Source organism: Phoenix dactylifera, chromosome 1 (assembly GCF_051530095.1).
Source record: "Phoenix dactylifera cultivar Ajwa chromosome 1, Ajwa_hap1_PhDact_Kaust_v1.1, whole genome shotgun sequence".
Taxonomy (NCBI): domain Eukaryota; kingdom Viridiplantae; phylum Streptophyta; class Magnoliopsida; order Arecales; family Arecaceae; genus Phoenix; species Phoenix dactylifera.
The window spans coordinates 47,472,042-47,499,811 of record NC_143190.1 but is presented as its reverse complement, the minus strand read 5'-3'; the positions used below and the strand labels follow the sequence as shown (position 1 = coordinate 47,499,811).

Genomic DNA, 27,770 nt, shown 5'->3' with positions numbered 1-27,770 from the left:
AGTAATCACTTGTCGGATCCAGCGCAACACAGCATGGGCCACACAATCCATTTGTACTGGTGCAGTTGCCAACTGGTGCAGATTCGCCGGGAAATCAATAGCATTAAGATGATTGCAAAAGGCAACGAACCTAAGGCTAAGGACAAGATCCTAATATCGCAATGGAACTTTTTCTGTTTTCAAACTACTTTCTCAGCCTCCTAAATCTCAGCGGTCAGAAAACAGCAGGCAAATACTCATTGCCTTCAAATCTCATAAAATATCCATAATGGCTTTCCCGCTTGCATCTAGATTCCATGCAAAATTGTCATCTGTTTGTCACATCAACAACTGCACTAGTCTAGTTTCATTCTACTGCATGATGACAGAACAAGCCAAAGACCAAGGAAAGCAGTTGATAGGTGTCACCAAATTAAACAGCAGACTGAAACATCTCAACCAGTATCAGGTTATACTACAGGGGTTAAGTACCAAATTTACATAAGCCTACCAGAAAGTATTGCACTGGGCCACCCACCAAGTGGTATTGTTAGCATACATCTGACCATATTCTGCTCCATATGTGAAAAACCAGAACTCCTTGTAATCTCTTTTTGTTTTCTTTAGAAGAAACAGCAATCATCGTCATCACTTTGCAACACACACAGCGCTACACAGGTGGAGTTGACGATGGCCTGTTACGATGATGAGTAACTTGTCAGTCCCTCTGCTGTCTAAAGGTCTTTTAACTTGAGTAGACTAAACGATATTGGAGAAGGCAAAGAAGGGAGATATTAAAAGCATCTGCTAGAGATGACCAAATACAATAACAAATAAACAGCTACTGCAGTATTGCAAGAAAAGAGCAATTCACGACTAATGTAGCAGATCACACCAGCATATGTAACATAAGCCAAATTGAATAATACTATTGGAAAGAGCAACAAATATTTGCCACTGGTGAATGTAAAATGACGATAGTAAGTCTAAGAAATTAAATCAAAAGGCACATTTCCCAGGCTAACCAGCACGAGAGATCTTGAATAGACAAGCCTAATGAATGATGGCAAACAGAAACACGCTGATTATCCAATTGGCGGGGAGTGGGGAATGCAAGGTCAGGGCCACCTGTGCACCCAAGCTGTCTGGCCAAGGCTCTTGGATGAACCAAAATGCCTAGACACTCGCACTTTCCAGGCCTTAAAGTGAGGCAGCTGCCCCAGCGCCTGGGTTGGTGCCCATACAGGTGCCTGGTCATATATGGGCTGCCTGTCTTTGGGAAAGCCTTGCGATTGGTCCCTTAAGGCATTAAATTTGTTGACTAATTCTCTACAAGGAAAATTTATTTAATTGAACAGATAAAGAGTAATTCAATCCAAGATTGCATTATGGTAAAAGAGTAGACAACCTTTACTGTATCAATATGATATCTTTGAAATGCTTTTTATCAACTGCATACAACTCTACAGATGAATGATACAATTTTTGTAACCTGTAAGGCTTTTACTCCAGAACCTGCCTGGTGTTGCAGGCATTTTGCCTAGACCTTTAAAGGGTTCATTCACCTAAGCGATTTGACAACCTTGCAACATTATAATCAACCCATGGGATCCTGTTACAATGATGATTAACCGGTCACTCCCTACTTAATTAAAGTCTAACCATGTTGAGCTTAAATCTGCTTATCAAGATCAGTAAAGCACAAGAAGAAAAGGCAAATTTTGAAACCAACTACAAGAGGAGACTTGGCTAGCTTCAACAGCAAATTAACAACAATGTTGCTAGAAAATTTTGAATTGAAAGCAATTTATGACCTATAATGGGTATCCAATGATTGAAGGGTAAGTCACATGAGCATCTGAATGAGATACTAACTTGAAATACGAACAATTCCAACCAGTAACTACTAACAAATGTAGAAAATCAAACACATGCAAGTTGAGAATAATAATTAAAAAATATATCTCTACAACTAGTCATTCAAATCTTTTGAATCCACAATCGCAACACACGATGGAACAAACTGAAAAAAGATATTCTGATCATAAGAGCAAAAAAGAACCACGGCCTGGTGGAAAGCTCAAACTTACTATGATCTTAGAAATGAAGAAAGCATTTTTTAGAAATATGTACAGTATTAGTTAAGGTTAACTTCTATAGAAAACAATTAGAACCCTAACAACATCAATTATACTTCTTCATGAAGACACTAACTACTTGAACTAACACAGAACAGATTGCTTCTATTACTTATCTATCATTTAGGAGGCAAACCGAAAATAAGGCACTACAGTAGTGTATCTGATAATGTCAGTGGTGCATATTCTTTTACTATTTTCAGGAAAAGGATAAATGTTATGGCTCCTTCATATTCTCAATCGATCTTGTTCAATTAAAATAGAGGATTTTTGTAGGTTCTTGAACCAAGATGAAGCAATCACAGGGAGAGTATCTCTCAATGCCAACAGGAATAGGGATGATCCAGCACTACTCTGGTGGAGCTGACCAATACTCAACAAGATTCAAATCCTCCTAATGAAGTTGGTGGTTTTAACTGTTTGCTGTGATAATTAAAACAGAGTTTCATTAGCATTCTTCAATGTTTAGTTCTCTGTGAATCATTGCAGGAAAATGGTATAAGTAGTTCCCAACCTGAATAGAGGAGCATTAGAATGCTATATATAACTTTAGACAGAAATGAATATACTTCTTCAACCATTGACATATCTGTCAAGTGATTTGTTACTAACAAGCACCCACAATGAAAATATTACTTGGTTCTTGTAAGCAAATTATCCTTGTAAAAAGTTGAACTTCTTTTTATTGTAATAAAATCCAGTGCATGATAAATTAACTTTTTTCTTGTTTCCTAAGTTGCATGCATTGCACTTGCTTGAATAAGAGGTAAACACAGCTATTTGTTTTATCAATTAATGAAAGATTTTGATCAAGTCTTACCAAAAAAAAAGAGATCTTGTTCAAGCATATTTTTCAAATGATTGAATCAGAGAAAAAGTCCTTGTAAAATCAGTCACAAGTATCACCCATAATGAGTCTTATGTCCTTTATATTATAAAGAGAGCCTATTTTATTTTTCCACAAAAAAAAAAAGAGTCGAGGCACAAAAGCAACGTAAGTAACATCTGTTTTTTGACTCCAAAAAATTAAACATCAAATATCATTCCAAACATCATCTAGTATGGAGTCAACACAAAATGAACTTGGAAAATAGAAGTAATGATAAACTTGATGAAGGTCGCCAAGTAAGGTATAAAGCTAAGTTAACAGAAATGATTAGTGCTCAGTCATCAGTTGAAACATCAGTTGAAGATATGACTTAAATCATGTGGGCAAGAAAACCAAACCTGGACATAATTCTGAAACTAATAAATGCATAAATCTGAAAACTAGGCATCTAAAACTTAATCTCCAATACTTTTTTTGGTATGTTGTCTTGACTCATTTTTGGCAGTAAAGCAAGCTTCCTCAGGGAATGTGTTGGAGAAATTACTGCCATACAATGAAAATGAGTTAAATCAATTCAACAATTTGCCGCAGAAAGGGAAAAGATGAATCTTAAGCTATAAAGCACCATGAGAGTTCATGTTGAATTTTAAGCTATATAGCAAGGAAACCCACAATGTTGTGATGTCTTAGCCTTGTCTTATCCCACAAACAGTAGTTAGCTATTTTCAATACCTTGGGTAAAAAGTGATGCTCCTGGATGGTGGGCAAGTTGAACAATTACAATCCAGTTGTGAAGATCCTAAAGTACCAAAAGTTTATAATGAAGTCATTGTCAAAAATGCAATAATTAAATCAAGTCTGATTATGTTTTCAATGAAGTTGAGTTTTATAATATTAAGACAGCTGAAAATAATGCTTTATAAACTTCTACAGAAAAATGAGGTTTATGATTAGGCTTGTGGATGATGGATTTACAAAGCAAGTGGGACAAAAAAGAATGCAGCCGTCATTATAATCCAAGGGCTGAATCTTATATGTAAAAGGACAAGGCTAGCTAGATCATGGTTGAACCTGGTAAGCCAAGAACAATCAATTACCCAAAGGTTTATGTACTCATACATGGGAAAAGAGGATATGTAGATTCATCTTTTCTTGCATTTATGAGAATCTTTCACCAAATGGAAGCACCAGAATGACATCCTATGCAATGGGGCAACTAAGGAAACATTGAATTAAATTAAGCCGTCATGAGCTTAAGGCAAATCATCATGCGGCCTTCAGGCTTAAACTCTGATGACTACTAAAAACTGCACAGATTGACGTCAAATCACCTTAAAAAGTTTGGCGTTCCTTCACATATGAATCTTTCCCTAGATAGCCTCCTTGCATAAGATTGACATCAGAGACCTCCATATATGTCTCCATCACATTGGAACTGTCCTGCATTATGGTCTTTCTATTTCTGTTTTATATTGGACTTTAAGCAGCATTTTTTATTCTTATCTTAGGAAGGCTTATCTAGTCATGGAAAAGTTTTGGCATTTGACTAGAAATATAATAAGAGTCTTATGTTAGTTATCAAAAGGATTGATTATCTGAAATTTAGATAATAGATAGAAACTTACTAAGATTTATCTATCAGGTTCAGACTCTAAAAAGGGAATAATTTTTTCCTGTAACAACATCTTATACAGGTCTGATAAAGACTCAAACCAACTTTTCTTCCATCGTGAAGAAAGCACTCATCGAGGTTGTATGTTTTCTATAGTTTTCAATAAGAAATTCAGCATTTCTTAAACACAGCACATACACGGCCCCCACCCCCTCCGAAAAAAAGAAAGAAATGAAAAGAAAAGGTTTACTTGGCATGAAGCTGCTTTCTTCTTGATGTATGGTTGATTCACCAAGTTTCTTACTTTAGTCCCTTACTGCTTGTTTTATCATTCTTTCAATTTCCTTGGTCTGAAATTCAAGTTAATAATGAAACATTATTTGCAAAATAGCAGATGGCATAACAGTTTACATCTCTTTGAGTAAGAAAATAATTTTAACTGGCAATGGAGCATGAATCAGTCACAACGTACCATAGTCTACTTAAATTGCTGTGATGAAAACTGACTTGTTAAAGCATCATAATATATCATCCCCATTCACTAGACAAACTAGTTGCTCTTTCAAAACTTGTGTTGATACAACATGAAATAAAGAGCTGAATTATTTCCACAAGGAACTGATCAAAGGAGACAAATCTCTTCCAAGAGTGGATTATTTTCCTCATTTATGGTTATAAATTTATGAATAGTATAAATAGATTATCTTGTTTGGACTGTGTGATTACCGGTTAAACAAAACTGGTTAAGAACTAAATCTCAACCAAAGACAGGAAAATATAAGTCATGCATCACAGTATAAAAGAAACAAATAAAGTTACTTATGCCAGAATAGATTATATAATCCATACTGTTCAGTCCGTGCTTTCTTGCGTTGATGTCCTCCCTTCTGCTTCTTCCTCGAGCGCTTGCTCTGGCTGCTAGGAACCCCGTCTTGAGCATCATAGGATTGAATAGACGGCCCAGCCAGATCATTTACTTGGTTTTGTTCAGCATGATAAGATCCATCAGATGACTCGAACACCCTACTCTTTAATCCTGAAGGTAGACCACCTTGTGCAAGATCTGGCGGTGATGTGCCCCCTCCAATTGGTCCAAAACTTTGCTCGCATGGATATTCTTCTTTAGGTTTCTTAGCTTCAAGAAGTGGTTGTGTCTCTGCAGCAGCAGGAAGTTGGCCCAAGACCAATTGCTTATGATTTGTAACACCAACTATGTCATCATTTGCTGGGGCAGCCTGAATTTCTTTTCCTTTCACAGTACTGCCACTGGAGTCATTCCTTGCCTGCTGTCCTGAGGCTACATTTCCCAGAAGTGATAAACCTGAGTCACTGTTCTTTTGTATTACAGCATACAATTTACCCTTGGATTTTACAATTTGAGACATGACAGTCCTTGTATCAGAGTGAGCTGCAAAACATTATGAATGATTAAAGAGCTTCTTCGACAAGTAACTCTATGACTTCTTAATGCATGCTCTAAATTAACCAGGTACAAATCAAGTAAGCACAATAAAGAGAACCTAAGATGGATTGAATAACAGCACGTGCGGCAATCTGTTCTGCTTCCTTCTTGTTTCTTCCTGCAGCACCTGTATAAGTTTTTCCATCAAAAACCAAAGATGATATAAAAGAAGGAAGCAGCACCCCTTCTAATTGAGATGTTGTGTACGTAGGCTTCTCTATATTCATCTTCACTGCATACTCGTAAAGGATAGACTTGCAGAATGTAGTATCCTGAAAAGTGGTAAACAAAAGTCAGATATTTTGATATACATAATCTTTCAAAAGGCAAAGTTTATGCTATAAAAAAAAAGAAACACAAACATGATGTCATGAATAACACATAAGCAAAGTCATTATCAGTACCATCATTATCAACTATTTCTTCGAGAACATGATTTGAATTTTTATACACAAACTAGTAAGTTTACATAGAACTATAAATTTTAAATTATTAAATATCTAATTTGTCAGCTGGTTAACATATTTTAGTTTTTGGCTGAAGCATAGTTAGGTGGTATATTGTGATGCTCAAAAAATATTATAGGTAAAACATTCGTCATGATTAATGGCAATACTGATTTCAGTAGAGAACGATACCTCAAAATAGTGGTGGACTTCACATTAGCTAAAGTAGAAATAATTGCATTCAGTTATAACTGAACAAAAGACTATGAAGCTCCAAAGTAAAAGTTTACGGTATTAGGGGCTAATTCAAGCAGTTCCAGAGCTATATCAATTAGTTTTTAGTATGAAAACAAAGTAGGTAGAGTGGCTTATCTCGCCCTTCCAAATGATAAGTGGCTTATCTCGCCCTTCCAAATGATAAGAAGTTATATTGCTTTACTGAGAAATTATAAGAAGTTATATCTCATAGTCTCATTTTTAAGTCGCAGAGCTGAAGATAAGATATCATAGCTCATCTCACTTCCACAAGTGAACTTGTGAATGCATACATGTGCACAAATTATTATGTAATGGTTGCACCCAACAAGTAACATGAAGTGAAAGTCATGGAGCCCAATTACTTCGTAATATATTTCAAACGCAAACAAATAATATAGCATTCATTGCCCTTTGTTATATGAACAATTGATCCGAAACTTTAGACAACACTTGAGACTGATAAACAAATCATATGACATCTACTGCATCATTTTTTCAAATGATCAACTGACCTGAAAATATCCTATAAAGCTTTGTGGTTATGATTTATATTCAATGATCATAATGCTTTTTGTTGGGTAATCTTAAATTCACCTAAAGCCTATTTTGTTTTATGAGCAACATACTGAATTTGCAAACAAATGCATGACTTAGCAAAACAATTACAAAGAAGGAACAACAAATTTCTTAATCTTCTTAGTGTATGACTGTATAATTAAAGAATAAAAGGCAGCCTTAAATCTCTCGATAAGATATTTTAGGATATGACATCCATTGCATCATTTTTTTTCGATGATCAACTGATCTGCAAATGTCCTATAAAGCATTGTGGTTATGATTTTTATTCCATAATTTTCATGCTTTCTGTTGGGTAATCTTAAATTTACCTACATGGAACATATATCCCTGCCTAACCCTTGTTTTTCTTTATGAGCAACATACTGAATTCACAAACAAATGCACGACTTAGCAAAACAATAACAGAGAAGGAACAAAAAATTACTTAATCTTCTTAGCGGACGACAATATAATTAACGAATAAAAAGTAGGCTTAGATGTCTAAATATAATATCGTAGCAGTTCTTTTTGTGTTAGCTCTCTTGTTTTCTGTACAAGTACCAAAACAAATTAAGAAACAAATAACTCAAATTGCAAGACCAGTGGTATCAATTTTTGAAGTATGGACATACAGACACCACACAGCAATTGGAAGTGTAAAAATGTTGCAATGACAAATTTAAGTAAAACAATGATTAGATAGATGCAACATACTGCATGAATTAGGGAAATTCCTTCATCCTTTATCTTCCTAGATATGCCTTCAAGAGCAAGTTTTGCCACGTCTTGCTCTGCTTCTTTTCGATGAAGAAATGTCCGAGATGATATGAATGTCACTCCATCTATCAAAACAGTAGATCTGAATTGTGGTGCATGCGGATGCCCTTCATTAATAGTTTGATATATTGGCAAAGGTATGGATGACCTTTGAGCATATTCTTGTAAGCGGTTTTTATGCATGAATTGCTCTGCCAATACATGAAGAGCAAAATTGAATTAATCTAAAAAAGAAATATCCATTCAGTTAATTGAGATCACTTGACTTTCTATATAACAAAGAAAATCCATAACATTTAAATGGAATTAAAATTAGTGCAGCATGTATTTCTTTTTCATTTATAAAGAATCATATTCAAATTTCATCACTCAAAACAAAAAGAACCAAAAAAATAATCTGATCATACGAAGAAAACAAATAACCAAGAAAACCATAAGTATATCAGCCAAATCATGCCCTGCTCAAATATATACTATTCCAGCATTTTACCTTCAGCAACAACCATCCATGATCAACCCTTAGAAAAATCCATCTCAATTAGGCCGTGTCTGCTTGGCATTATTTGAGAAAACCAATTACAATCTAAAACTTTAAAGTAGATTTAAAAACTATTTGCAAGTTATTTAGAAAATTAACCAGACAAACCCACAAATTAACATTATAACTTCTTTCATGCAAGAATTGCAAAATGAGAAAGCTGAGAAAATAAACCAATAATCTTCTGCAGCATTAATTTTGCTAATAAAAATAGGAGCAAAAGTTACTATCCTGCTATCATGTAGAAATGGTCCCAGTTATTAACTTAAATCAGTAACTAACTACATGCTGATAATCATGTAATACAATGCCCTAAACAACAAGAGGGTAAAAGTAGTACACAATACTCGATATCAGTATAACAAAAGCCAAGTGATCCCCCACATACTCTATCAGCAAAGCACTTAACAAGAGGTGGTTAAGCTAGTCAGTTAGACTGGTTAGATTTGCCATTTAGAATCAAATTTTTCATGACATATACAACTTCTGCTAAACTAAATTAAACATCCCACAGGACTCTTGTAACTTTCTCATAGTACACTTCTAAAAATTTCTTAGTTAACTAATTAGCTTAATTTATATAGTCATAGAACTAATAACAATAGGTGACCCACAGACAATTTAATTTTCAAAGTTTTAGTAGAGACCAGTAATACAACTGCATACTTCCTTTGATCTCATTCTTTGCCCTTATACAACTTCACCCTTAGGCAGCAAAACTCTTTTCACCATGGTATAACATGAGTCAAATGACATACCATTATGGAGTAGCTAGTGATATTAGTTACAAGCAAGGTTCGTCGTGCCGGTCGATACCGTACCGTATCGGATGTACCGTACCGTATCGGATGTACTGTACCGTATTAGTACCGAACTGGTATGCAAATTTGTACGGACCAACACTCAATATACGTCACTGTCTCATATCGTACAGCATACCGACACTGTAATAGGATAGTACCGATAAAGGATTCGGTACCGAGATGGTGAACTTTGGTTACAAGACCTACTAATAAAACCCATAATCCAAAATATTAAGGCACTAATCTAAGAGATTGCATCAAATTAGTATTGAAGTATGCTGAACCAATATTTTAATGATACTATTCAGCACCTCATAGTTAAAAATAAGTTATTCAAATTAGAGTATTGTTCTGCAGGCTGCTTCAAAACCCTTCACATTCAAACCTAGATCAAATCCCAAATGATAATACATGAAAGAGTCATATCAACCGTTCCTACAAAAAAGCACTTTGAGTGGAGGATCAAGATATCAAAAATTGGGTGTTGATCTTTGTCAAATTCTTTAAGAAGTCTTTCTTCAAATATCATACATCTAAAGAGGTCCAGCACAATTAACTAGTCTGAATAAAATGATCAAAAGCTTATTGCATGTTAATATTTCGTTCTGGAAACTATAAGCTTCTTAAACAAAGATTCTATCAGTGTTATTTTATCAACAAATTTTTAAATTAAACCATTCCTAAGTATCTAATCAGATATATGCTATGACATTTATGCTCTTAATTGAATTGATTGTACCTTAGTTCATAAAATAGCAGTACAAGTAGCATCTTGGAAATTTGATCACCAAAGGCTGATGTAGAATTTATGATCATGGATGAACTATCAAATAAGTATTCATATATAATAGCAAAGCTATCAATCTTTTTTTTCTTTTATGATGCCCAGATAAAATAATTTATCCCATCAAATAAGTAGTTCTATTAGGCGTGTTCATATACCCAGCAGCTGCAAGAGAAATTCTATTTCGGATGATGTATTCATTCACTTATCCAGTACATGAGCTAATGCTAACTGTGCTTTCATGAATAAAACCAGCACAAGACCCTAGATGCCATGCCAGGGCACCATCTATTATCATGAGAATTTGCATTAGGAATATTTAATGCAGGAAAATACAATCCAACACGTTACATTGTTTAAATTTCAAAAAGAATTATATCTGAACATGAGGTACAAAGAAGTAACTCTGAAAACTACTTGCTCAAAGTGCCAAATTCAGTTGATAGATGTCGGTCATGATGGCACATTTGGGCACAATGACTTTTCCAATGGATTAAAATGCACGGAAACTTGAAGTCAAGGAAATCAAGAATTATTGATTTACTTTAACTGAAGTTCAACTGATCATTTTGATCTAGAGGGAGTCATCAAATTTGACAGGGCAGAATAAAAAGAGTTTTTTTGGACAAGCTCATGAAAGAAAGAAAAGATATACATTAGATGGTATGCTAATGTAATGAGAGCCACGGAAGTCCTGTTAGTAAATGGTTTATGATAATCACACGGAATAAAAGGGGTCTGCTGATAACAACTTTATTACTATGGCAAGAAATGAACTGAAGAAACTCAGAACAGCATTCAATATGGTATATGATACAAGCATATAAAAGTATAAAGTACGAGAAGATATCCCCACATAAACCAATTAAAGGACAATGGTGTGCATGTGTGTCTATTCATGCAAACATGCATGCAGTGGAAACCTGCAATGAACATGACTTAACGAAGTGCCTTTCTTTCACTTTGAAAATTAGGGCCGGAAAAAGCCTCGTACTTGAAAAAGAGAGAGCTCAAAAACCTCCGAGTCCAAGCCCGGAGTAGGGGTGTCCACCCTGCTGCCCCCCAAGAAAGTGGCCTTGCCCTTGGCAAACCGGCAAGGGGTGCACCAAATCGCACAACTGAGACTCAAATCAAAGTATCCAATTTAAATATACAATATACATTATGTCACAACTGCAACAGCAGATATACAAGGAGAAAAGAATAAGGAAGAAAACCAGATGATAGAGACACATTTTCAGGAGAAAAGGAGAGAAGAAGTAAAGCAACTTAAAATTCATAGGCAATCAAGAATTCATTAAGACAAAGTTCCACTTGACAACGTCCAGGCAATCTTCAAACAATCTTGTGAAAAGATCACATAGCTCTACTACTACCGGGAAGCACAAAATGCCTTTATTTAAAAAATTGTCATCCATACTCAAGAAAAAACAAATAATAGAGGTCACAACCACGCGACTACCACCTCATCGAACAAAAGAAAAAAGAACGCTCACACTCAGTTCGTCATCAAATCGTGCAGCGTTAAACTCGATAAACAGCAGTGCTCACTTCCACGATAACTTCTCATCAACAACACTTCATCAAAATCACAAGAACCACACATTTATCACATATTTTTCAAATGCCAGATATCTTGAGCGCATTGAACAACGTACGAACAGAAACTTCTAGGGGGAATAAAAATACAAGCAGAAATCCAGATAATACAGGAAATAACCACACAATTACAAGTTGAAGAAAGCAGGAAAAAAAACGAGTGAGCTCTGTAAACAAAGAAACGGAGCAAAGAAGAAGAGATCAAAAACAGCCGATAGGAAGGAGAAAAACAAGAATCGAACCACCAGATCGAAGTGGAGAACGTTTGGAGGTGCTCACCGGGATTCGGTCGCGCCGCTACCTCCATCTGCGGCGGCGATGGCTGGACGAGAGCCATGACAAAAAGGGATCGGGGAAAGAGGGGAGAGAGAAAGAAGGGGGTTAAGGGTTTGAGATCGCTGCTTTTGAATCCTAGAGGAAGGGAAACAGATAGCAGCGTCTCAGAGAGAAGAGCCTACTGCTCTCTCCCCCACAAGAGGGACTGTAGGAGGCCCACATGCGCCGGCCCGGAGCGAGGATCCGCCAGGATGCCAAGGGACGCCGGCATTTACGATGGGACAAACAGATTGACAACACGACTGACGCCGTTAAGGGACACGACGCCTGGACTATCAAGGACCGGAGTTACGAGGACTCTAGGGTTTTGGGGGGCAAAAACGGAGCATTATCGTTTCCAGGGAATCTGTAGGGAAAATTGATATCCCAACCATGGTTAATGATTGTTCTCGTCTCCTTTTTTAAATCTTTTTTTTTATTAGGCTCTGATACACTGATGCAATGGTGCTACTCACACAAATGAGAGGATTCAAGAATAACAATTTTGTGATAGTGTAAGAAATCAAGCTAAAGGTGATTTGTATTGAATTGCGATAGAGAGAAATTACAAAAAAATATTCTTGTTTGAACTAATTAAAGCACTTGCCATGAACATAGCACAAAAGTAATTTAAAATAAAAATAATTAAAGAGACATATTCCTTTGAATTTAGACGAGAATTATTTTGATAACAAAATTTTGTTTATTTTTTTAATTAGACTGCATAACTTATTTTTTTATAGCAATATGATCCAGTCATCTATTTGTACCTTAACATAATTAACAAAATATAATAAAATAACTAAAATATGCTCTATCTTTCGTTAGAGTTATTGATAGAAGGGAGCTAATTTGGTTGTGATTTTTGTTAAGAATGATGGAAGGCGAGGATTTGAAGGAGAGATGGGAAGGGGTCAGCAAGCTTGCAACTTTAATGGACAGCTGTAGTCCACTCAATACAAGAGAAAGTAGAAAAGAGAGAGAAAGAAGAAGAGAGAGGAGTAGAGAGGGGAGAAGGTTGCCATCCCAATGCACCTCTCTCTCTCTCTTGTGAATTAAGCATCAAGCCCCTCGAGAAGACACAACCTTGCTTTTCAAGAGAACATAGCCTCACCGGAGAGGACATAAGCATCAACCCCCTTCTCCTTTTTTTTTCTAGTTTTAATCTATTTTTTCTTTTATCATCGATAGGAAACAAAAAAAATATAGAAATTAGATGTTGTGATTATTCTGGATATATAGGCTACTAATTTGTTCTTGGTATAGTAATTTCTTATTTTTGGTATGAGTTCCATATAATCTCTATTCCTAACCACTAAAAAACTAACTTCACTGCTAATCCAAGAGGGAAGGGCATTAAAGAAATAGGAGGCTTGATTTTTGTACATGATCACAGTTCCTAAAAGGGAGGGATGGATGACTATGCCGCACCATGATGAAAAAAAATTATGGTGACTAATTGAGAGATTTAAAAATTTAGGATCAAAATATTTCTCATTCAAATTTGAAGGGTATCGATGTAATTTTTCATTTAAAATAATATATAGTATGATGTGTTATGTGTGCTCATACTAAGATAATATAAGGAGGGATAATAAAAAAGAGATAATTTTAGGACAAAAGATAGAAAATAAAAGTATTAACTAATGTGAAGCACACATTAGACCATATATCACTCAACTACTCAAGCATACACTGTTCGAGATGCTCCAAAAAAAATCTCGCACTACAAAAACTATTATCAAGTGATAAATTGCTCAATGAAGGAAAAACTACAAAAAAAATACTAATAATGGAAAACACAATTACCGATCACTAGAATTTTTCATGGTTGAGTAAATTAAAAGTAAGGAAAAACTCATGACACCCCAATATAGTGTTATTGTTAACGCCTATTTCAAAATTAGAACAAGAGACATGATTAAAGAGATGTGCTATCTTAGCAAGAGATCTTAATATACCGCTCAAATTATAAGAGTAAACTCTATCACAAACTCACTTCAACATTAACTTTTAATTGGTAAATTCAATAAAAATCATGGGCAATTTTCAAATACAACAAGATTATTCGAGATATAAAATCTCAAAGTACCTTACCAGAATGTACATGATGGTCCAACTAGAAAAACTAGAATCAAGCGATGAACTTCTCAATGAGAGAAAAAAAAATATAAAAAGCCTACAAATAAAACACTAATAACATTGAATAATCACACGATTACCGACCACTAGAATTTGTTATGATTGAATGAATTAAGAGTAAAGAAAACTCATGTGAGCTCAAAATAGTGTTGTTGTTAAAGCCCATTTGAATATTAGAACGAGAGATACGGTTAAAGAGTCACGCTATCTAAGCAAGACATCCTAATATAGTGTTCAAATTATAAGATAAAAACTCTATGAAAAGACTCACTTGGGCAATAATTTTTAATTGATAAATTCGGTAAAAATCACAGGCAGATTTCACATATATAAAGATTGTTCAAGACATGGATCATCTCAATTGCAATGAACTGACGAAAAATGAGATCTCTAAGGAAAGATGCAGAGAAATGGCATATTGAACAAAACTTAAAAAGAGTAAATAGTTGATCATAAGAAGACAAGATCTAAATTGCAAGGGTGGAACAGGGAGGATGCTGGGGCACTCACTGGGAATCGACTTTGTCGCGTCCTCTATTTCTGGGAAGGGAGATGGTGATGGAGAAAAGGTGTTCGTGTCACGTGTGCCGAGAAGCAAGGAGACAGAACCAGGGAAAGATACACCTGAGATTGTGGCTTGGCACCATTAAATACGGCACGCTTTTGGTCGTACCAAAATCCACCGCCATCCCCCCTGATGAGAGGATTTTAAACGGGGTTCTAGTCTCCGAGACGTGCTTCGGGTGTTCCAAATTGGGTTTTTATTTTTTTACCTCCCATCCCCCCAACCCCACCCCACACACGCACACACAAACACACACTCTTTTGGTACAGCACATAAATTGACAAATTCTACTGTTACCCACGCTAACGAGGTAATGGGGGTGGCAGAACGTCATAAATTCTTGAATGGTATTCAAAAATTTAAGATAGTCGCCTGCATCTCGTACCAAACACCATCTACACCCATTTATATGACTCGAAAATTATTTTATAATTATTTTACTAGTTTAGATTAATTAGTTTCTAAACAATAAAGTATTAAAAAGTTTCATTGTCAGCATTATACCTTTGAAGCCGCCCTCCAAAAGCCCTTTTTTTTTTAAATAACGTCCGTTACGGAGGTATTTAAGAATGCTTATCCATCTTTTATATTAATAGAGGAAACAGCCTGGCTACCGGACAACAGCAGATCCAATCAAATAAAGAGGGAATTTCCTGTAGAGTTTCAATAGAGAGGCCAAGACCGACATGCATTTATCCACCTTTATACCAGAAACGTGGTTTAACATTCCCCTTCTGTTTAAATGGAATGATGTTTTAAAGATTACATTGGAAATAGTAAAATTTGATAGGGCCATCCAATGTTTCAAGCCAAGCAGAAGATTAATACTATTGCAGGCTTTTCTTGATATTCCTCAGCTGGAAGTTGGTGAACTAATGCAATGGAAATAAAACTCAGCATGAGTCTCGGGCATTGTTGCTTTAAAACCTGAACCGGGCAGGACTGGGTCCTGTCCACAATCATGAGCTCCAGTACATCAGTAACCTGATGGAGGCTGAGAACCATACATACACTAGTGCAATCAGCGATTCAGCCAAGGATGTTTCTTCTTTGTAGACTATCAGAACAGAAAATATACACATAAATGAGATTAATTAACAAATTAAAAATCTTCAATGAAAAAAAAGTAAGAATAATAAAATTAACCTATACTGAATAAAAGAAACCTTTTTTCCCATCAAAAATACAAATACCAGCAGCATGCGCTCACGACAAGTGATATTAATCTTCCAGCAACAATGCGAACATATAGCATAACTGAGAAAACAACATATGGGATCGAACTGAGGCAACCCCAGATCATAATTAACAACTAATTCACCCCCATTAGCAACAAAAGTGAAGATGCCATGTTTAGTAACAATCTTAGATGATCTGACCTGAAACTTGGAGTTCAGGGCTTACATCCTAATCTTGACTAATCTTCCACCTATGTATTCTCATAACTTTCCGGTTGTTAGGCATACAATTCGGCTACCTTTTGGGACAAGCCATCGGCCTTCTCTTCTGTGTTCTCAGAAATCGGTTCCTCCTGAAACAGTTGACCAAAGTCCACATTACTCATGATTTTATAAGTTAAAAAAGTAAAAAACTAGCCACGACTTGTTTCCCTTTATCCATAGAAATTCTTTGTTAGCAATTAACTCTGAAGCACAGGTAATTCTGCTTTCATGCTCTCCATAGCAATTTCTTAAGTCAAACGGGCCAAATTTTGACTTTCTAAGGCCATCGATTGAACTAACAAAAACAGACACGTCAACTGCTATTGCATAGTATTACTTTGACAGGACCAAGAACTGCTGTGACAGAATCGGAGCCCAGACCGATTGCCCAGCGGCATAGGTTGGTATGTGCCCATGTCATTATGTGCCGACACAATAAAGGAGCTGGAGAGAGGGAGAATAGAAGAGAGGAAAAGAGACAGAGAGAGAGAAGGGGGAGAGAAGGAGGGTGGCGGAGACCGACGGAGCCCCTCCTCCGCCCTTGCTCTCCGCCCTCCACCAGCCAGCCTCCACCTCGCTCTCTTCTTTCTTCTCTCTCTCTCCCTACCTCCTCCACTCTCTCTCTCTTTTCTTCTCTTTCCTTCTCCTCCTTCGCCGTCAGTTTTTTGTTTTAGTTGCCGGAACCGACCTGGTCCACCGTCGGTACGGCTCAATACGCGCCGAATCGAGCCGTTCGAAATAATTCTGCCAATATGGACATGAAATTTCTGATACTGCTCATTAGGAAGTTAGAAAATAATAGAATAACATAGTTAAATTGTCAAGATCACCGAACAGGGTAGAAAGCATGAAGCAGTTGAGCGTCGCTTGCATAACAGAAGAATTTTTATGAATTGCTCATCCTTTTGCTTTTTTCTCTCTCTTAGAATTTGGCTGGGAAAAGTTTGCTGAAGTCCATTAATTGTGTCAGAAATGAAGACTCATATTAATTCATCATGGAACACAGAACCACACACACACACACAAAAAGCTGCCATTAGTCCAAGGTTGTTTTGTCTTCATCTATCTGGAAGGGTAGATAGCCCAGAGAAAGACTTCTAAACAACCTTGACTGTGAATTAGCCATCAGTGGGAACAAGCATATCACTTCCACCTAAACATACAACATCATTTTTTTTCCACTTAATGCAACAAGGATTAAGAACAAGACAAAAGGAAGATATAAGGACGTGTACTTACTTCTGAATCCTTCCTTCCTTTGACAACTACACACTTGGAAGCGCTGATGCTAGCACTCTTCAACAAGCTACGAGCATTGTAATTTGGCCTGTTTGTGCCATCTGTAACTGATGCATGATCTAATCTCTCACTCTGCTGTGACTTTGGGAGGCTTTCAAGTGTACCACGAGCAACGGAATCTGCACTTTGCTTTTCAAAGTCATTATTTTGATCAGGGATCTCATCTTTATTTGCGCCCACCCTCTCCCTACAAAATGAGCAGATTACAAGGCACACTTAAATGAAATAAATTTGCAACTACTGACAAGTTAAAATTCACTACTTCATGGAATAGATTAAGAGAAAATGTTACACTGCTGGCCTATATTTCCTGACAGAAAATATAGGATTCTAGATTGTTCCCTTTTTTTGTCGAACATACCTGGGCAAGGATGCATGTTGCCGCCCAAGCGGAGTGCTTCTTTCACCCTTACCAAAGTGTTCTTCAAGATGAGCAAATTGTCGCTTAAAACGATCAACACCACTGTTAAATGGATTAAATGGTCATCCAACTAAATATGTTAAGCTCAACATGCGGACATAGCATAAAATTGAACAATCAAGTCAAAACAATTTCATGGTAAACAAGGAAGAAACTTGCCCTCGACAAAATAATTTTGGCTGTTGGCATTCCTTAGTCAGGAAAATTCCTACAGTTCTGTGCAAATTGTTGTTTTAACATGTTCATCTTATTTTTGCAAGTAAGACATGATGTATACACATAAACAGCACAAATAACTCAAAATTCCTTATTAACTATTGTATGTAACTATATGTAACCACTAAAGACATTGTTTCTGGCATATGCCAACATCAGCTATGATGGGAAGCTTATGTATTCCAAGTTTCTTTCATTCTAATGTTTGCAACTTTGTTCCATTTTAAACTATGATTTTTTGCTGTACAATGTCCAAGGTGTAGATTAGGACCTCAAATTTTTTAAAAGGGAAATCAACAATCAAAGGAGAAGAGTTCCAGACTGTCCAACATATGACTAAAAGCTATTCACACCAGTTAGCAACGGGCATAGACTTCAAATGGTAAAGTAGAGTATAGATTTAAATTGCCATGTATTGGTATGTCCACTCTGTTGTTTTGATACATGTAATTTACAGGCTGGCAGGAATAGTGTAGAGGTAGGCACCTTTGTACAGTGCCATTGATTTGTTGGCATGGTATGTATCATCAATAAGGTTGCACATTTTCACACCCCAAGTTGAAAGACAATATGGGAACTTTGCAATATACAAACAAAAAACAAAAAAAACTCCTCTATTACCTATGTTTCCAGTGTCACTGGTGAGAGTGCATAGAAATTCAATTCCTTAAAACATGCAAGGATAATACGCAGGAATAATCTAATAACCTTGCTAAATAGAGAAGATCTAAGAGATCAGCTCAAATTCCCGATTTTCTTTTAGTGAACACATCATCAGTCTTTCCATCATACTTCTTTTTTGAGGTTTTTTAATAACTTATTAATTGAATTCTTTGTTGTTTTGTGCTATTGTACACTTAAGTCATAAATTAGGCATCACTATGAACAAAGGCGATGTAGCTTGGCCTTAAGAAACATGCATTAGTTGACCATTACAGGTGGTAATCATGTTTTATTAACAAAAAGGACTGATATAACTTTTGAATCAAATAATGCAACCACACTACTAATGCTTGTCACGGGGCAACAGATAAGCACATATATGGATGACAACAAGAAATCACTAATATCGACAATATGTTGTTCATCTATGAGACATGGATCTTTCCAGCCAGCCACCATAGACCTTTAAAGAACTTCATGGCTATTATTCATCTCTTATGATAGATCATGAGAATGTAACAACATGGCATAAGATCAAGGTAGGGGATCACAAACTCGAAGCATCAACATGATCTGTTTCATACATGCACTAAAAAACATAATTTTTCGAGCAAAGATGGTATCCAAAGACTATTAATGCATATTGGAGAAGAGAAAGAGGAAAACATTGAAATAATGCCCCTGAAGAAGGGATATAACATTGAAATTACAAATTTGGACCAGTCTCAATGTGTCAAAATCATGTTAACACCCAAAAAAACAAAAAACTAGACTGTTGTGTGATCTTCCATAACATTAGACCCATAAGAAGATTATATGACATATCACAACCAAATATTGATAAAGGCAAAAAGGAAGGAAAGTAAGGTTTGATATAGGAAATTGCATTTATCCCCAAGGCACATACAAAGCCAAGGAGCCAAACTGAACAATTACTATGCAAGATAACAAAAATGTTTCCATAAGGTCTTATTAAATCATGTAAGGAGGCACAAAAGAAACTATGGCATTGATAATCTTTACTTAAAAAGACTTCTGTGATATAACTTGAGTGCTGAAACCCATCTAAGGTAAGAAGACAAAAGCTTTTATAAAATGATTTCTACCCTCTCATATAAGTTTCTTATTACACATGAATGGATTTTTTATCTGACGGTAAGAAGAAAAGCAATCCTATAATAAATGATTCTTCTCCAAATGAACATGATGGCCAAGTTCTTGCTACTTTAAATCCTGAAAACTTTAGTGAAAAAATAGTGAGGAATTAAAAAAGCCAAAGTAGCATATCTCCACCTAAGATAGAAAGAGATGAGAGAATCAATCTTCTACTAGATAATCAAAGAAAACAGTAGCAACCAAGAGATATGAACGAACTTGAGAATAAGGCTTGGAAGATGGATATTGTCGCTGTCAAAAATGAGAAAATGAGAAATGGTCTCAGCATCTTCAGAGTAAGCCAGAGGATACATCAAGCAGCAAATTGAATCCACACTGGCAGAAATCATTACCTTAAAATGAACTACATGCTCTAAGTCAAGTAGAGTCAGGCAAACAGAGAGACAGACAAACAGACAGACAGACAGTGAGCACATGCTACTGAACCTCAAAATGCCCTGTGCTTTAAATTCCAGCCAACATGAAAGAACAAATTATAGAAACCACCACAATTCTACATAGGATAACATTCCTAAGAGTCTTGTGTTAGCCAGAACATTGACATCAATACATCATAAGTTGTAATGAAACTTAGGAGCTCAAATCAAGCTAGATGCTCGTGACCAGACAATGACAAAATAATTAGGCTCCATCTTACCTCTTATTTAACTCCAAGACATGAGGATCTCTCATAGTCTTCTACAATAACAGATCTTCATAGTCATTGATGCCTTACTAAATACCCAATAAAGGTAAATTTCGGAAATCAAGATCACTATTACTTGTGTCTCTCTCATCTTTCAGAAGAAACCCTCTTCTATTTAAGAGAATGATATTTTCATTTCTCTTCATTATTAACCCATAAGAATTCATCTCAGAACAATACTTTAATTATTTTGCGCTCAACCCGGAAAAGGGACAGAATGACTTTGCAAAGAGGAAGAACATAAACTTCCACATGTTTATTTGTCTCCACAAGAAAGGCATCTTCTTTAAGAGGCAACTTTGCTCTCAGGTTGCTCGTTTTCTTTTATCATTCTTACATCTTCAAAATCAAGTTGAGATCTGATAAATGCATAATCATAGGCATCCAATATTTACTTTACGCAATGAAACAAAACATTTGTTAGCAATAAAAACCCTTGTTGATCATTTTTTCATGATGGAATTATTTTGTAGAGTAATAGTTTTCCTGATATGTACAAATAACTGTCTCACCTTGGGTACATAAAGTTAGTCTGATCTGCACCACGTAGATACTCCTGCAGCATCTGAGGATGATACTCCAATATCTGTTTGCTTTTAAGAAATAATCCATCATACATGAAACAGGTAGCTAAAAAGAGTGATAATTATACAGCAACCAGTGTTAACAAGTTGCAAGCAGTACCTCTCGATAAATTAGCTCTCTTACATCATCTTTTGACAATTTCCTCCTTTCAAACTCAAATTCAAGTTTTGATATAGGCTGTGTTGAAGGTTCGCGCTCAACATTTGACAGATTATTAAAGTATGGATCCGCTAGTGCCTGCAACATAAGAAAAACAGAGTTGGAATATAAAATTTGCACTCCAAGACTTTAATCACACTTCAATTTTAAATGGATAACAAGCCATCAAGGTTACTGAGTCCTATCTCTTCAGCGGTTGGTCGATCTTTAGGATCAAATGCAAGTAGGTGCTCAAGCAAACGAAGAGCCAAAGGATCCACACCAGGAAACTTTTGTGAGAAAGGAACTGGTGGTTTTTTGCGCATATTACTTAAATATCTTCTAGCCTTTTCATTTCGAATCTGCAGAACAAAAGAAACAATTTTAAATATCACATGAAAGAATTTAACTGAAAAGGTAAGAAATTACTATTCTTCATCCATAATAAGAATTTAATCAAATAAATGACCACAAGTGGGAATATTAACATGTATAGCAAATAGATAATAAAAAAATAACCGTCAATAAAAATATGCTTGAGGTTCCTTAGATATTTCCTTTTTTTTGGCATATGCTGACTATAAACAAAAAGGAAAAGTGAACCAACCCTAGCAATGGATTCAGGTGAAGGAGTTCCAAGCAGATCAGTCATGAGATCTAACTGATGCACCACATTCTTGCCAGGAAACAATGGTTTCCCTGTAAGCATTTCTGCAAATATGCAGCCTATGCTCCAAACATCAATCGCAGGGGTGTACTGAAAAAGAAAAAAAAAATATAGTTCATGGTTAGAATTCCATATGGAGTGTATTTCATGATACACAAAAGTATACAAGTATCTAGTTACTTTATACCAAATTTATTGATAAAATTGGTATAACATTGCCGATGTACAACAAACTTGTCAAATCACAGATAAGTGCAGTCCAAAATCCAATCTAAATATACAAGTGATGCAACCTAAATTTAACAAATGCTCAAAACATGTCAATAAATACATATTGTGGATTAAGGGCCCTTGCAAACACTAGACCAGTAATGACCAGACACTTCCTAATGCTACATAAAACAACAGCTTCACAATGAAAACCATTCAAACGTTCACACTACAGTGCAAATGAAACCATTCAAATTTAGGATGTCAAGAGCACATGTTTTCTTGATTTTGCTTGGTCACAAATTACAAAGTATTTATAAGTTGAGTTCCTGAATGATGATAGAATTATAAGTCTATGAGAGGACCTGGATGAGATTGTTGATATGCTTCATGAAGGAGCTCCATGAATGCTTATCGGAGCAGCTAACTACAGGAGTATTTGAGGATATAGTTTTTATAAGATTGCTAGACGTCTCCTTGAAGCACTAAATGCTAACATTACATAACAAATGAATGCACATAAGCTACAAAGCTCTCAAGGTATGATAAGCTTGATGGAACCGAAAATAAGCTCCATGATTACCTGTAAAACTGAGAATTTGTTGGCCACCTCAGAAAAGGGACTTTCAGTTATAAAAGGTGCGAGAGATTTGGAAAACATAAAGCCAGAGTTGTTGAAAGAAGCTTCATCAAAACCTTCTACTGTCATTTACAGTTCCTGTCATGTATAGCAGATGAAATGACACTAGAATAAACGGATGCCAGACCTATAACTGGATAGTAGTTCATACAGGTATACATGTGGATAACCTGCCACTTGCATTACATCAATAGGCCACAGTGCTGGGAGAGTTTATATCCTTCCCTGCGCACTGTGGGTCTTTATGGTATAGTAGGGTGTGAGGCTTGCCTCTTGTCAAAAAAAAGGAGGAAAAAAAAAAACTAAATTTGGATTACACAGAAGTAATATGCAATAATACATAATAAATCATAACGGTAACTCATGCTAAATTTATATGCAACTTGTAAGCGTATGTCCTCCTCAAGAAAGCCTAAATCCCAAGAAAAAAATTGGGTGGGTGTGGTGGGGATGGGGGACAGAGCTGTCAAGCCCATTAACCACAAAGAAAAAGCTGCAAACCATCTCACCTTGGAGAAAAAGGAGCCACATAATTCAGGAGCACGATACCATCTTGTTGCCACATAATCCTAATGAAAATAGTGAAATACTGTCAACAAAGTATTTGAGTAATAAAAACATTATTATCACATATACAAGTTTATGGTAAACAAATGCTGAAATATATAACAAAAGAAGAGACCCATATTGACTACCACCACCCACCATCTATATTAAAAGAAAAGGAAAAAAGAAAAAAAGAATTATTGCACCATGAGATAATCACATACAGTCCAGAAAATAGCTGACGGGGCATCATTAAATGATACACGGGCAAGGCCAAAGTCACAAACTTTTAATTTGCAATCCGCATTGGCAAGGATATTTTTTGGCTTTAAATCCCGATGAAATACATTAGCTGGAAAGGAAACAAAAGGCAAATGAAGGCAAACATTTAGAGTTACGAAAACAAAATGGGGTGAGAACAAAAACAAATAAAGAAGCAACATTCACCTGAATGAATATACTTCATAGCTCGAAGTAGCTGGTATAAGAAGAACTGGTGGTGTTCAGGTGTGAGATCATCATTTGCCTTTATAACTTGATGAAGGTCTGATTCCATCAGCTCAAAAACAACATAAATGTCTTTAAATTCCCTCCTAGATGGGGGAAGCATTATATGCTTAATTTCTACAATATCAGGGTGGCGAAGCAGCCTAAGCAATTTGATTTCCCTGAGAATGCGAGTGGCATCAGAAACATGCTCAAACACATCATTGATCTTCTTGATCGCCACCCTCTCTCCAGTATGGGTGTCTATTGCAGCCCCGACTACCCCATAGCTTCCCTTGCCGACGACCTCTTGCATCTGATATCGGCTCGCTTCACCGTACTCCGTGAAGAATTCAGTCTCAAGCATATTCTGAGTAAATTAATAATTTAAAAGGCTGAAATCCATACTAACCGAAAAAAGTGAATATGCGCAGATTACATGAAGGATCTAAATATCCAGAAAGTCAACTGATTATTTGTTAAAAAAGTAAATGGAGAAAAAAGAGATAATTGAAAAAATGAGACTAAAATGCCAGAGCAATTTCAAGCATGGAACTAACAAAATAAGCTGGAGGAAAAAGGGAAAAAAAAATACAACCTTTCAAAACACAAAAACAAAAAAACTTGGCAATCAAACTTTTAAGCAAAAAAAAAAACTATTGATTTCTATGGAATCCTAAAGAAGGGTGATCGGAAGTAGAAGAAGCCGAAAGAGTATTTCTATAACACGGACTTATTTGAAAAGGAGGCAGCATGGAACTCACAAAATGACGCGGGAGAATAAAATTCAATCTTTTTCGGAAAGAAGTTCGAAATTGGATCTGCAAACAAAGAAATCTTTTTTGATTATTTCCATGGCATTCTAATGAATAGTGATCCAAAGGAGAATACCCCATAATAAAACTTTGTAAAGAAGATTTCTTGAAATGAGGAAAGAAGATTCATGATCCCAAGGGCATGGAGCTAAGGAAATCAAGGAGAAAAAGGCAAAAATTCCATCTTTGAAAAGAGGATCCGGAAAAAAGAAGGAATTTTCTAATCGACTATTGATACAAGATGATCTAAAGTACAAGAAGAGTAAAAGACAAAAACGGAACGTTGAATAGAAAACTCGTTTAATGACATCAATTAATTAGTGAGGAAACCCTAACTTGGTATTAAACAAGGATTACAATGTGGACGGCGTCAAATTAGCAAGCAACGAGACTTGTGACGTAAAGAAGATGGATTGGACTAAAGAGATCGAAAGATTCGAGCTTTATCATCGTAAAGGGAAGAAAAGAAGGGAGCGGACCTTCTTGTGGGGATCCATGGCGGCCACCTGGGGAACCTGAGGAATCCAAGACTAGAAATGCCAGAGTCCTCGATAACTCTGATCCCGTTTCTTCTCCTCCTCCTCCTCTTCGTCCTGTTCTTGGCTCACGGATGAGGCGCTGGCGATGCGGCGGTGGAACCAGCGACGGACGCCACCCACGAAGGCCTCTTTCCCCATATAAAGGCAAAGGCGACGGCGACGGACCGGCGGGGCGATCGCGGCATCGCCCGTATTCCCTCGCCCTACCTTCACGCGCGACTCGCCACCGCAGGCTTGTCTCCTGTGCGCAACGAGGAGAGAAACCAGGGCGCTTGTTTTCTTCTGCTTCCTGCCCGTCGCACAAAACACACAGAAAGAAAGAATTTACTGATGGATTAATACTTCGTAAGCCAAGAACAGGACGAGCGCATATCCATCTAAATTAGTTTTCACGTCCCCATATTTTTCAGATATAAATAAAAATTTAAAATATCTACGTCTGCATTCATATTTATTAAAATAAAAATATAAATATAAATGGATAACTATCCCACTTATATTGAAATATTTAATTATATTTATAATTATATTTAATTTTATATAGTACTGATATTTTTTAAAAAATAGATGAACAAATTAATATGCTATTAACTTTATTTATCTTTCAATTCATAAGTTTTTTGATTTTATAGTCATAAAATTTAATTATCCGACTTATATTCATATTCATATTCATACTTTCAATATATATTATATCTATATCCACTTAAAATAAATATGGACATAGAATTTTACAACCTGCTAACACCTGCATTTGTATCTATATTTATCAAATAAAATAAATATAGATATAAATATACTGATATCTGATCCGTATTCGATCTGATTTCAATCCTATTGTTTGAACATTACAACTTATATGTTATTCGATACTTTAGCTAATGCTTGCGGTACATACCTACACATGAGGCGGGTTGGATGGCTGTGATCCACATTGTAACTATTAATCAACGTATATTTTTTATTCTTTTAAATATTACAGATATATTTTATTATGATATGCATAAAATATTGAGAGAGAGAGTTCTTGGGGAAAATAATGGTGGAAAATAATGGGTGGCATGATTCCAGCATGGTGAGAAACTAAGGGCTTGTTTGGCTCACGGGAAGCATTTTCCTTTCTAAGAATATGATTCTTGAAAAGGAGATTTCTAGAAAAAGAATGCCTGAAAAAGTACTTTGGGCATATTTGATTGACCATGGGAAAGTGACAGATTTCTAGAATGCTTATGTTTGGTTAACCATCCACTTTTCTGAAAAAGTTATGTATAATTCTTATTATACACTTAATAAAAATTAGATTTTTAATGTCTCTTTAATGCTGAAGGGCCTTTTTGGAAAGAAAAATAAAAAATAAGTGATTTCCGGCTAATGAAAAAATAACTTTTTCATGTTTCTCATAGAAAAGACTTTTCCATGAAATATGAGAATCATATTCTCATGAAAATACAACATTCTCATCTCTCTCCTTTGAAAATTCCAATCAAACAAAAGGCATCTCATTACTTTTCCGTTGACCATACTTTTTTCTTTCTTTTTCCACGAACCAAATGAGCCCTAAGAGTAAAGAGCATTGATCTTGTAAAGTAGGATCCAAGAGACATCAATGAATCACATACAAAAATTTTGAGTAATTTGCATTATAATATTTAAATTATTACTTTTTTTTTGGTTGGTAGAATTACCTCTTGCAAGTTCGTTTGCTAACTCAAATTGCTTGTGAAATAAAAAATAGTTTATAATTTCTGAAAACAACAGAATTACCTCTTTCTGATACAAATATATTTTTTAAAGATCTGTGATATGTATATTAATGTATAAATTATAAATGCTATTTATCTCAACATCAAGCAAGGGGAGGCAATACCAATAATAGCTTAAAAATAATGATCGAGACCACGACAATTAATACAACTCTGTTATTTTCAATTATTTTTAAAAAGAGGCCACACGGAACCACACAAAATTACCGCTTGCAATCATTCCAAACATACATCCTTTGATATAACAATCATAGCTATAATTGATGGATTTAGCCAATTTCTATGCCGGCATCCTCATTTAAATCAGAAACTAAAATGAAAGGTTGTTGCCTAGCAGAGTTTAGGCTAACCTCATGCAGGCAATGATGAATTCTTAGCCCAATAGCCAGGTCTGACTTGGCTCGACAAAATAGCGTACCTAGAGACAGTAGATAGTAGACATATCTCAAACTTGAAATGCAATTAACATATCTCAAACTTTAAATGCAATGATGATAGCTTGGCCTAGTATACACTTGGCCAGCATACCCCAGCATGTTGACTTCTGGTAACCAAGTTAAGGCCTAGACTGACCCTTGAACCAGAATTATCCAACTTTAGCATGACTAGTTTGACTAAGATAATTTTTTTTTTCTTCCAAGATTGATGATCTGATCAACTAAAATATCATCATC

General features: G+C 35.8%; 2 protein-coding genes across 8 annotated transcripts; both read right to left on the bottom strand.

Moving 5' to 3' along the window:
• Positions 1-398: 398 nt before the first annotated feature.
• On the bottom strand, positions 399-12,610 carry LOC103722271 (uncharacterized). 6 transcript variants are annotated; one of them, XR_015968685.2, is made up of 8 exons: positions 12,063-12,366; positions 11,179-11,302; positions 7,997-8,250; positions 6,079-6,292; positions 5,408-5,966; positions 3,679-3,745; positions 3,416-3,489; positions 399-674 (listed from the first exon to the last, which is right to left on the bottom strand). XR_015968685.2 is itself a non-coding variant. In XM_026810460.4 (6 exons), the coding sequence occupies exons 1-5, from the start codon at positions 12,118-12,120 to the stop codon at positions 3,724-3,726; spliced, it is 1,107 nt and encodes a 368-aa protein (XP_026666261.1). In that variant the 5' UTR covers positions 12,121-12,565; the 3' UTR covers positions 399-674; positions 3,679-3,723. The 6 variants fall into 6 exon arrangements, 4 of the variants coding, with proteins under 4 accessions (XP_026666261.1, XP_088560203.1, XP_088560196.1 ...); XR_003388557.4 differs by lacking the exon at positions 11,179-11,302 and having other exon boundaries at positions 12,063-12,610; XM_026810460.4 differs by lacking the exons at positions 3,416-3,489; positions 11,179-11,302 and having other exon boundaries at positions 12,063-12,565.
• Positions 12,611-15,957: 3,347 nt separating this feature from the next.
• LOC103722272 (mitogen-activated protein kinase 9-like) lies at positions 15,958-25,661 on the bottom strand. Of its 2 annotated transcripts, XM_088704059.1 has the most exons (13): positions 24,871-25,198; positions 23,941-24,349; positions 23,718-23,845; positions 23,457-23,516; positions 22,038-22,187; positions 21,639-21,792; positions 21,392-21,531; positions 21,220-21,293; positions 17,908-18,009; positions 17,487-17,733; positions 17,078-17,194; positions 16,936-16,991; positions 15,958-16,336 (listed from the first exon to the last, which is right to left on the bottom strand). In XM_088704059.1, the coding sequence occupies exons 1-13, from the start codon at positions 24,922-24,924 to the stop codon at positions 16,279-16,281; spliced, it is 1,749 nt and encodes a 582-aa protein (XP_088560185.1). In that variant the 5' UTR covers positions 24,925-25,198; the 3' UTR covers positions 15,958-16,278. The 2 variants fall into 2 exon arrangements, with proteins under 2 accessions (XP_088560185.1, XP_088560187.1); XM_088704061.2 differs by lacking the exons at positions 16,936-16,991; positions 17,078-17,194; positions 24,871-25,198 and adding an exon at positions 25,274-25,661 and having other exon boundaries at positions 21,392-21,522; positions 21,627-21,792.
• Between the last annotated feature and the right edge of the window lie 2,109 nt (positions 25,662-27,770).